Here is an 11,912-nt window from a genome sequence, read left to right as displayed (position 1 = left end):
TGGCTTTCCCGTATTTATTACTTTCAACATTGTAAATACATAGTAAAGACATCAAAAGTATACAGAATTATGAAGCAAACAAAACAACTCCAAACCTCTTGTAATGAATAACTCAGAGGACCTGAAAGTTTAGCAGGACACAGCAGGTAAGAGTCAAAAGGTTTATTGAAAACCCTGGAAGACGATCGGCAGGAAACCATTAGCGGGTGGCTCAGGAACCTCTGAGGGCAGACAGATGTGTTAGTGGCTGAGCAGAATACTGAGAATGGTGACAAACTGAAAATAAAAGCCACTAACCTTTTCAGGATCCATTGAGGGATAAGGAAACTGAATTTCAGCTCCTCGGTGTGATGATCCGGTGACAGCAGGACAACGTCACACAGACTCTCAGGTTTGTACGGTGGCCGTGGGGTGCAAAACACTTTTACAAGTACCGAAACAAATTTACATTTCAGAAAACAAATTTACATTTCAGAAAACACTTTTACATTTCAGAAAACAAATTTACATTTCAGAAAACAAATTTACATTTCAGAAAACACTTTTACATTTCAGAAAACAAATTTACATTTCAGAAAACAATTTAACAAGATGCGAAACAAATTTACATCTCAGAAAACAAATTTACATTTCAGAAAACAAATTTACATTTCAGAAAATCAACCGGAAAGGGAATGTACTTCGAAGGCCGTATTTGTAGGCCGATTACGTTACAGCGCGGCGACAAAGGCTGTCCCAATTCATGAATCATTCCGAGCAAATGCTGTGTCCTTATTTTGCCCGATTTGAAGGATGCGTGTAAGACGTTTACTGTTTGTGCCACTCTTTTTCTACTACCTCTTGATGAAGAAAGGCAGATTTTTTTCTGTAGTGACATCTACTGTTTAAAATTAGAACTGAGGTGAGTGTTTTACATCTGAAGTTAGGCTCAAACATTTTTGTTGAGGCCAGAATTCACATGGGAATGGACTCAAATACTGGGGCTTTCTGGAATGCCCCAAAACAGCAAAAAGTCCATTGGTGAGGATTAATATGATTTTGTGCACATGAGACCATTTAACAGTATTGAGTTTTGGATGTGTTTTTAGAAACCTGATGTCATGGTTAAAGTAAGCAAATCTGCTGTCATACGCAACAAGACACTTGCCATTTCATACTTTAATCCAAACATTACGTACTTGATGACCAAGCTCAGACGTTACAGCATTCTGCTGGTGTTGTCAAAACTTTTCAGGTGCCCAACAAAGGGAGAAACTTATTACCTCAACACCAAAATAAGAACTTTCGCCATTCAGCTGTGTTGCAAATCACAGCTTCCATAAAAGCATAATACTTCTTTTTTGAGTAATTTTAAAATAAATAAAGATGCAATTTGTGAAATTCTTTTGGCTATGAAAAACAAATTCAGTTTGACTTCTTTTTTTGTGCTTGTTTATTTCACGGATTCTTATGCTCCATTACTCCACAGATTGCACAACCAATCTGTTTTCTTCTCGGAGGGGGAGTTTAAGATAATTATGCATGGTTTGAATTCACTGGTCCATTTTGCTGGAGGACAGTGCAGGGCTGCCACCTCTCTCACCTCTGTATCTGATTACAATCAGAGAGAATTGGACAACATTAGCTTGGGTGAAGATTACACTATTAAAGCAGCTATTTGATTTTGTTTAGTCTCTCCTTTGCTCCTTGGGTTTAACTTGAGCATGCGTTTTATACATGTGATTCATGATTGCTGGTCGTCTAAGATGAATGAGGAGAATCAAAGAAAGTGGGGTTGTTCCTGATGGCTATTCCAGACCTTTACCAGGCTGATGGTTCAGGAGATTTATGAAGGAGAATTTGTATCCTACCTCAGCCTGAGATTCAAAATTAAGAGTCAGGCACCTTCATGCAGCACAGGGAGAAAGAGATGTGTGCAGCTGTCTGTTTCAAACTGATTCCTTCTAGATCTGCATAAGGTTTCTTAAAGCATTCTCTCAGAGGTTATTCTAAAACTTGGGTCTATTTAAACAGTTGAGTTTTAGTAATGATCCTGTAACTGATGTCTAATGCCTTAAGTCAACATTTGAAAACAAAGGACACCACACTAGTGAGCTCGCCTAATCAAATGTCTAAACATATTTTTTTTCTCTTTTAATTGTTTAATTATTAAGTGTACTATTTACCATTTTATTCAATATAACTCAATAAAAAAATATTTAAATGAATCCCAAATGGAAATTAAATGTTCTAACTAAAATTATGCAGGTTTCTTCAAAGAGCCATTGTAGATGCTGATGGCTGTGGGCAGGAATGATCTACTGTAGCGATCTGTATTACAGCACTTCTGTAGTAGCGTCTGACTGAAAACACTCTCTTGTTGTAGGACAATCTCATGAAGAGGATGCCCGGGGTTCTCCATAATATTCTTCATTTTATGAAGAATCTTTCTTTGCACAATGATCTCCAGAGGTTCCAGAGGAGTCCCCAGAACAGAGCCAGCCTTCTTTATTAGCTTGATGCTGCTTTCCCAACAGATGATGGCAGAAGAGATTGCACTCTCCATAACACACCTATAGTAGATATGCAGCATCTTGCTGAAAACACTGAATGACCTAGGCTTCCTCAAAAAGTACAGTCTGCTCTGTCTTTTCTTGTAGAAGGCTTCAATGTTGGTTCTCCAGTCAAGTCTGTTGTCCAGGTGTACACCAAGGTACTTATACTCCTCCACCACTTCTACTTCTTCTCCCATTATGGAAATAGTGTTTGACCTTTTTCTCTTTCTCTTGAAGTCTAGGGTCATCTCATTTGTTTTGTTCAAATTCAAGTTGAGATGATTGTTTCCACATCATACCACAAATCAGTCCACCAGCTCTCTGTTTTCACCCTCTTGTCCATCTCTGATCCACCCAGCAACTGCTGAGTCATCTTAAGTATTTCTGCAGATGATAGGAGTCTGTCTTGTGCTGGAAGTCTGAGGTGTACAGAATGAAAAGGGATGTAAAGAGTACATTTTTTGTTTACCTAACTGTAATCACAGCCTTAACAAAAGCGATGAATACTGATTTCATCCAAAGTTTCCTCTGAATTATTTCTCGATATGTTTTGGTATATTAATTTCACTATTTTAATTTAACTATTTCACAGTTTCTTAAAGTGGGTGACTGATAAACTCTGAGGAGCAAAGCAGAAATTAAAGTGTGAGAAAGAATGGTAAAGCAGTTTGGAAAAAGCTGTTAATGTTATTCCTGTTTCATCCAAAATCCCGCTGTTTGGCTGTTTCCCTAAAAAAATGAAGCACCATCTGTTTAAGTGGTTTGGAGTAGTGACTAATGAAACAGCAGTGGATGGCCTGTAGTGTTTTTTATGGTTAAACCCTTAGCCAAACTTCTGCTCTGTTTAGGAAGATTGCAAACACATCTGTGTGTATGCATACACACACACACACACACACACACACAGTAGGAAGAACAAGTATTTGACACACTGCTGATTTTGCAGGCTGCCCCACTTACAAAGCATGAGAAATCTTTATTTTTTTTATGATACTCTTTAACTGTGAGTGACGGAATCTAAAGCAAAAATCCAGAAAATCACGTTGTGTAATTTTTAAGACTTCTACACGCTTTGCAAGTGGGAAAACCTACAAAATCGGCAGTATAGCTTAACACTTGTTAATCACCTTTACGTTTTGATTGTTTATACGAATTTTGCCTGAAAGTCTGTTGATGTCATTTAACGGGTTAAACGGTTTCTTCAATAAGGACATTTCTTGCAGTAATGTTATTAAAAAGAACATCAGAGCGGATGGAAGCTCAGCTGTGCTCGAGTTATGGGGGTTTGGGTAATTTGAAGGTAATGCTCCTCCTAACGCGCTGTGATGCTGAAGCCTACAGCAGCGCTGAAGCGCGACTCGTTGGACAGCTTCTGTACTTGAGGATAAAAATCGATTTAAACAAACTAAAAGAGACGCGGGAGAAAACAAGGCAGAGCTCGTGCCGCGCTGGGAGGACTTCCGATCCTCGCGCTCTGTCCTCGCGCTGTTCGGTGGTAAAGTCGCGCGGTGACCCTCGACAGAAGGATGAGGCTGTGGTTTCTCCTCAGACATCTTCTCTGCGTTGTGTTCTCACTCCCCAACGCAATGCACGCTGAAACAGGTAGGCTCTCACCTTTTTAAAGCGCTCTGAGTCTGATTAACTCATCAGCAGTATTCTGTATGCCTCCACAGAGTACTAAACCTGGCAGCTGTTTTGTCTAGAATCCCCTAGATGGATTTTAAATCTATATTTTTACTCTAAAAATCAATTGATCTGTTGTAGAAAGGCATTCATTTAGCATATGCTTTTCCACGTGTATTTTTATGTGGCTGTCATCTAGGTCAACGCATCCCATCATCTATGATACATCCATTTATGATGGGCCTAACTGACTGTCAGAAAGCCCTCACAGAAACAGACCAGGAAATAGCTTCTCAGACTTCCTGTGTAGGTAGTTAGTGAAGGATGTGTGTGAAGCTGAGACAGCCGCTATCCTCTCTTTATCAACAGTTTATCTGATTGTCACTGTTGGGAAGGATTGGCCGGAAATTGGTTTTCACTTGACCTCTCAAGTCAGGGTTGAAAAGCTTTCCCCTGAGAACAGGAGAGGCTGCTTCTGCTCAGTTAGAGCTTGTGTGTTTTCTCTTTCTCTCCTCAGTTTTCAATACATTGTATGTTAATGATAAGTGTGAATGATTATACATTTTAAAAAAGATCTGTTTTTATTTACCCTTAAATAAACATGGCATGTCTACAATTATTTATGCCCTTCTCCGTAATTAGAACTTTATTGGCATTAATCAAACCATTCTTATAATTGCTGACCAGCTTTTTGCTTGTTCCCACTGGTACATGGATAGTGTATCTTTGGTAATTAGCTCCAAGTCTTTAAAGTTTGAAGGCCTCCTTCTCATCACCCTAATCTTTACCTCCCTCTACAGATTCTCTACTAGATTCAAGTTAAGACTCTGGCTGGGTCTCTCTAGAAACATTACTTAAAACCTAAATTTGCCAGGGGTACGAATAATTTCAGGCTTAACTGTATCTCTTGATAATTTGAAAATGTATGTTGCTGGCATTAGATAAGTTAATTTTATTTTTATTTTTTTCTGAGTCACAGGTAAAAAAGATAAGAAAGCCCCCTAAATCCTTCACAGATATTAAGCTGCACCATGTGTGTTGTTAATGCTTTTCAGTGACATATTACACAGACTTTAATTTAAACACTGTGAAAGTTATAAACGTTCCCTGAGTTTGAAGCTGTTTTAAGTCAGTTTCAGAATGTAACCCCTGTAAAATAATCCTGAATAAGACTCTCTTTTTCTTTCCACACCTTTCACTTAAAAAGCAAGACAGCATGATCATTTTAAAGTTTACTACATCATCTTTCAGTGGAGTTTGTAGTGAGTTTATATAAGTTACAAAGGGTATTCAATGTGACAGAAAAATTATAGTTTTATTACTGAAAATCACTACCTTTTGTTTTTTGGGATGGTAGCTTCTTATTCCTCACATTCAGCTGCTGAAAGAGGCTTTGGTCAACACGCCTGTAGTAGTAGGACATAACTGCTCAATGCCAACATAAAACATAATCTACATAAAGGCACTGTTTGGGACCCCACATTTAAAAGGAAACAACCATGGTAAATCTGAAGGTTTGAGGAAAATAAGTTCCAGAGGAGAAACGTTCTGGGCACGTTAGCTGAAATGTCCCTATGATGTAAAAGCTGCCCTAAATGCAGAGAGAAATGTACAAGATTCAGGAATTTTATTTAATACCGCCAAGTATTAAACATTTTTTTCCTCCATGTGATGTTTCTATGTTTTGTGGTTTCATCAAAACATTTTTCAATGAGGAAAGATCCTGCTCACCTTCCATGTCCTGCCCAATTGTCTCCCTCTGGATTTAGCTTTCACGTTTTCATGAAAACAGTTTATAGAGTGGGTAAAACTTAACATCTCATAGTTTCAAGTATCAGACTCCAGGCTGTGAAAAAGCTAATTGAAGAACAACACGTTTCACAAGTTTCTCTTTTTAGTTGGGCTTGGTGTATTTATTAAAGTTAATAGTAAAATTATTGTCCAATTCAGCCCTATTAGAGGAGAAAATATCATATTTTGTTCATAAAGTTTTATTTCTGAGGTGTGTGTGTTTAAACCTCACCACATGTAAGTTCTGTTACATTAAATGAGCTTTGAAATTTTGATTGAAATTTAAGTGCATATCCAAGAAGCAATATTTGGGCTGTCAGAAGCTTTCCATTAATACTTTATCATTTGTACTTGCAGTCTTGGTAAATATCCACTGTTTATAGGTAGTCTCTGGCTGTCTTTGCAGTTCTTCCTCCAGAGTGTGTGCCTGGTGGCCACTTGGTTCTGCAGAACCCCTACCGCAGCACCACCTTCAGCTCCAGCAGCCTGCAGCAGTCAGAGCTGCAGGACTTCATCTGCGACCACTCTCTCACACCAGGGTGGTACCAGTTTCAGATTTTTGACAAGCGGGCCAGTATGCCCACACAGTGTGTGGAGGTAAAAGCTCTTTTTAGTGGTGAGATGTTTTGTAAAGGCATCATGATTTGTAGCTTCTGAGCCCCAACAAACTATAAATATGAAGGGAAATAATAAATGAAAATTACTCTCAGAAAACTTGACTAATTATGAACAATATCAAGTGTGCATTTTTGAAAAAGTAACATTGCTGCTGTAGTCTTTAAACACAGGAATCTATTTTCTAAACTTATGAGCCTATCACTATACTGGTTTATGAGGACAGCATGTTAGCATGTTGCCTAAAATGTGTGCACTGTAGCGGCACCTTAAAGATGTATTTTTTCACACCTATGTGATCTAGGTAAACCATTGTGGGACCCAGGCTCCGGTGTGGCTATCTCTGGATGACGGTCAGACCCTTCCAGGACCGCTGGAGGTAAGGCAGCTGAGAGCCTGCGCTGCCTGGCAGATCTTTCAGAGCAACAGCAAAGACTGCTGCATGTTCCGCATCCCGATCACCGTCCGGAACTGTGGAGATTTCTATGTTTACCTCCTGCAGCCCACAGCGGGATGCATGGGCTACTGTGCACAAGGTAAATAAATACAGAATGTTTTTCATGGGTTTTCGTGAAAAAAGTCATCATAAGCAGAAGCAGATTTAGAGTAGACTTCTAGTTGCACAGACATGTGCACAGACATGCATCTCGATGTGGAAAAGGATAGTTTTGGATATTTGCCTTTAAAGCTGTAAATACCAGAAAGGGATGCTTCAATAAACCCATCAGGAGCAGGTAGAAGGTGCAAAAATTGTTAAAAAGCAGTTGTCAATGCATTTATCTGAATCTTTGTGTATCTCATTAAATCAGTCACACACTACACTTGTATTATTGAACTTGTTACTCCAGTGTTTGGATGCGTGCTGCAGCCTCCAAACTTACAAGGGTTTTTGCACTTCTGGGGGTGCCAATAAATTAGCTGAAATCAGTAAAAAAAGAGGTTCACTGGCACACTTTTCATAACATGTTGTTTAATTGGTATAACAGCGTTGTGCTTACAGCTTTTTTGCCCACATGATGTTTAAATCAGGAAACAAACAAGCAATGTCAAAATAAATAGGAATAACAATAATTATCATTATCACTCACACCTTGAGAGGCTGCAGTCTGTTTTATTTGCATGTTACATGAATGCATCACAGTCTACAGTGATATCTTGAAATAATTCAAATCCAATCAACACGGATGCCTCGTGTTGAGTGCAAGGCTTGGTGTGTCTGTGAGATATGGGAAAATATATGACAAAACAACTGTTTAATTGCACTATGTTTAACCATTTCTTTTTCACACTGAACATAAAATGCCTGTGACATCAAATTTTTATGAAAAATCTAATTACATTTATGGAAAAGAACATTGATCAAATATTTTAAAAAGTAAATTCATGCCACTGAATATCAACAGTTGTTGAGATATATGGTCATAAATTTCATTAAACAGGCACTTCCAGACTACTCCTTTGTGATTTTGTTGCGCTCTTTTAAGGCGTCAGAGGGGAACCCCGCAGGTAAACTGACTGCTGCTACAATAGCCAGCAACACAGACGGCAGCGAAGAATCTGATATTTCTTTTGATATATTTTAGTCACTATCAGAGAGAGACGCAAAGTCAGCTTTCATCAGATGGCAGAGCACACGTTTTGCGGCGTGCAGAGCGGCCATCTTATTCCACCAGAGTTTATTTTAGCCGGATGTTGGAGCACAGAAGGAGTCAATATGCATGAATTATACCTAGATCTCGCTATATTAATAAATACACACATATATTTAGATATACACACCTGTATATGTTAGCAGTTGTAATAGATTAATTAGACCAGTTACTGGGTTAACTAAAGTATTATAAACCGAACAATTAAACATTAAATGCACCTTAGTGAACTTACTCATTGTAGAACAAAACACATGAAAATATCTGGATGCATAAAACAAAAAAATGAAGCAGTTCTTCCACAGAGTGAGTTGTTTTGGACTTGCTACCGCATTAACACTGGCTCGTATTGGGCGATCTGCGTATGGTTCTTGGAGCTCCTCCAGGCTTCGCACCGGACCGGACCGGACTCGACTGGACCGGAGCATATACAGTGTAAATCCAGGGTTACAGTAAATACGGCACTGAGTGAAACAGCCGGAGGCGAAGTGAGCAGCATAGAGCAGCAGCTGCAGACACAAGGAATGATCCACGATCTGAAGACACTACCTGGTCTGTCATTTGTTTAAACTTAATATTAGAATCCTTAGAGAAACATTTATGTAAATATATCATACGCGTGTATAGTTTATTTTATTTTAATAATAATTTTGGATTATTAGTAACAATAAAAATAATTTCAGGTTTTTAATTATCAACAATAACTGCTTATATCTAAATGTACTTTTGCAACATAGAAGTGTTCTTACCTGCCGAGTCTTGATCCGTTTAGCAACAGCAACAACAACCTTTTCTTTGGTGATCTTTTCCAATCAGATGCTCTGAACAGCGTGGCTATAGACTCTACTTCAACGTCCTCCTTCCTCGGGAAGATAACCTAACATCTGAGATGTGGGGTTCTGACATAACTTGGCTTCTACCTGATCCATTTATCATTTACACTCACACAATGAATGACCGGAGACTTCCCCTTTGACGTCATTTCTGTGCGACTTTGGACTTGCAAAACTTAACATTAAAATATGCTTATTTTGGGAGCGGTGCTGGTGGTGCAGGGGATTACGCTCACGACCCATGCACAGAGTCATTAGTCCTTGACGCAGCCATCCCAGGTTCGAGTCATGGCCCCTGCGACATTTGCCACATGCTTTCCCCTCTCTTCACCCCCATTTCCTGTCTGCCTACTTTCAACAAAAATACCGGAAAAATAAAGAACACTAATGCTGCAAAAAACATCTAAAAAAAGATACCTATTTTGTGTCACAATTGTCTTTAATCACATCTTTAATCCTAAAATCATACCAGTTACTGCTCAATCCCTTAAATATTAAGATGTTTTCTTTTGCTTTCTGCATTCGTGGGAAAGATGTGTCACAGGCACTTCAAATGTTGACTCAGACTGTGTTTGTGCCCTTTATTTGAATAAATACCTTCTTAAGCCTAATAAATATAAATTTTAAACATAAATTAAAAAGTAATGCTGTGAATATATCCTATTTGTTAATCTGGGGACTGGGGGAAATTCAATGAGACACAGATTTCAAGAAGGAGTTAAAAAAGTTTCATATATATTCATGAAATTCTGTTTTGCAGAGATGTCGGAAACGTTGCCCACAATGTCTCCCCTGTGTGGTCCTGACGAGGTGAATGTTGGTGGATTATGTAAAAGTAAGGTGCCCGCATTGCGGTTGTCTGTTTTTGTTTCGTCAAACACCAAAACAATTCAGGAGTAGCAGCAGTGTGGACAGCAATGAATGAACAATCTCTTCCTTGCCTCTCTTGATGAGCTGAACTGTCTTTGTATTTCTTAAGCCTAATCTCCATCATGATTCCCTTCATTATTTTGTAACCTATGCCAAGCCAAGTTCTGGGATGCAGACCCAGGTGCCCTGATGATGATTAATTACATATAATATGTAACACATTTAGTATTGACTCCCATCAATTCCAGAATCTCCTATTCTGTTAATGTTCTAAGAATGAGCCTTGCTGAATACTCGTACTTGTACTCGTCGTCTTCCGCTTTATCCTGGACCGGGTCGCGGGGGCAGCAGACTCAACAGAGACGCCCAGATGTCCCTCTCTCCAGACACCTCCTCCAGCTCCTCCAGGGGGAGCCCAAGGCGTTCCCAGGTCAGCCGAGAGACATAGTCCCTCCAGCGTGTCCTGGGCCGTCCCCTGGGCCTCCTCCCGGTGGGACGTGCCTTGAACACCTCTCGAGGAAGGCTTCCAGGAGGCATCCGGTATAGATGTCCGAGCCACCTCAACTGACTCCTCTCGATGTGGAGGAGCAGCGGCTCTACTCCGAGCCCCTCCCGGATGGCCGAGCTCCTCACCCTATCTCTAAGGGAGTGCCCGGACACCCTACGGAGGAAGCTCATTTCAGCCGCTTGTATCCGTGATCTCGTTCTTTCGGTCATGACCCAAAGTTCATGGCCATAAGTGAGGGTAGGAACGTAGACCGACCAGTAAATTGAGAGCTTTGCTTTTCGGCTCAGCTCTCTCTTCACCACAACGGACCGGCACAGCGCCCCCATTACTGTGGCAGCCGCACCGATTCGTCTGTCGATCTCCCGCTCCATTCTTCCCTCACTCGTGAACAAGACCCCGAGATACTTAAACTCCTCCACTTGAGGCAGGAACTCCCCTCCAACCTGAAGAGGACAAGCCACCCTTTTCCGGTCGATTACCATGGCCTCGGACTTGGAGGAGCTGATCCTCATCCCAGCCGCTTCACACTCGGCTGCGAACCGCCACAGCGCATGCTGTAGGTCTTGACTAGAGGGGGCCAGCAGGACCACATCATCCACAAAAAGAAGAGACAAAATCCACTGGTCCCCAAACCCTTGCTGAATATGTTCTGATTAATGATGAGGCTTCTGTCCTCTGGAGTATTTATTAAGCTGGTGTATTGTGTATCACTTTTCCAGGGTACAGTATACTTTTGAAGTAAATCTTTTGAGACATGCGGATTCCTCCAGATCTAAGGGGTCTTTATGAGACCTCCTTCTTCAATGGTCAAATATACCTGCTGGAGGGAACATTTCACAGTCCTCATCTGATGTTGCATGTTCTTTTACAGACATGATCACAGTTTCTGTGCTAGGTTGCCTGAATTACGTAGTAACTTAATGAAAACAGAATGATTTTATAGATTTTAACATTTGGCAACTTTAGCTTTATCGTATTTAATAATCATAGATTTTGCCTTTTCAGGGTTGGTTGAGTTTGTCCTTTATTTCTTGTACTAGAAGCAGGTTTTAAATAAATCTCTTGAAGATCTCTGATATCTCCTGCTTAATGCATAGCTGCTTATTGTTTCAAGAGTTGAAGCTAAAGTTAACATTTTCCTATCACAAAAAACGTTTATGACTGCAAACCACTCTGAACCTACACAACATGTAGTTTTAAAACAAAAGTCTCACTAGTTTCCTTTGTTTTTCTCCCTGCTCAGCTAAGCAGCCTCCCGCCTTGTCCGTGCCTGTGATTGTCTCAGAAGTGAAAGGTAACACAGTCCACCTGAAGTGCAGCTTTGACAGCAGCTCCAGCAGCTCCCTGGGTTATGTGGTAACCTGGTCACGCCTCTCACCTGAGGGCAGGAAGGAGGAGCTCAGACAGGAGACCACCATCCACACTTCTGCCTTTATTGAGCTGGATGGCTTCAACCTCCGGTTGGGGAACAAGGTGTGATTCTGGGCCT

The 11,912-nt window shown here is 40.3% G+C and overlaps 1 protein-coding gene and 1 long non-coding RNA gene across 4 annotated transcripts in view; one reads left to right on the top strand and one right to left on the bottom strand.

Moving 5' to 3' along the window:
- On the bottom strand, positions 1–502 carry LOC124863743. The gene is made up of 2 exons (XR_007037193.1): positions 298–502; positions 1–221 (listed from the first exon to the last, which is right to left on the bottom strand). It is a non-coding gene; the product is annotated as an uncharacterized LOC124863743 (long non-coding RNA).
- A 3,249-nt stretch (positions 503–3,751) lies between these two features.
- Positions 3,752–11,912, top strand: part of vwdel (von Willebrand factor D and EGF domains-like) — a 52,292-nt gene continuing 44,131 nt past the window's right edge. Inside the window, exons 1-5 of one of the 3 annotated variants that reach the window (XM_047358271.1) lie at positions 3,752–4,136; positions 6,355–6,545; positions 6,868–7,099; positions 9,806–9,880; positions 11,667–11,896. In XM_047358271.1, the coding sequence (XP_047214227.1) occupies positions 4,061–4,136; positions 6,355–6,545; positions 6,868–7,099; positions 9,806–9,880; positions 11,667–11,896 (804 nt within the window). In that variant the 5' untranslated portion in view covers positions 3,752–4,060. The remainder of the gene's footprint in view (positions 4,137–6,354; positions 6,546–6,867; positions 7,100–9,805; positions 9,881–11,666; positions 11,897–11,912) is intronic. The other 2 variants (XM_047358254.1, XM_047358263.1) reach the window with 2 other exon arrangements.

This window comes from Girardinichthys multiradiatus, chromosome 3 (genome assembly GCF_021462225.1).
Source record: "Girardinichthys multiradiatus isolate DD_20200921_A chromosome 3, DD_fGirMul_XY1, whole genome shotgun sequence".
In the NCBI taxonomy this organism is placed as follows: Eukaryota; Metazoa; Chordata; class Actinopteri; order Cyprinodontiformes; family Goodeidae; genus Girardinichthys; species Girardinichthys multiradiatus.
The sequence above is the reverse complement of the archived record's forward strand: the minus strand, read 5'-3'. Positions and strand labels throughout refer to the sequence as shown.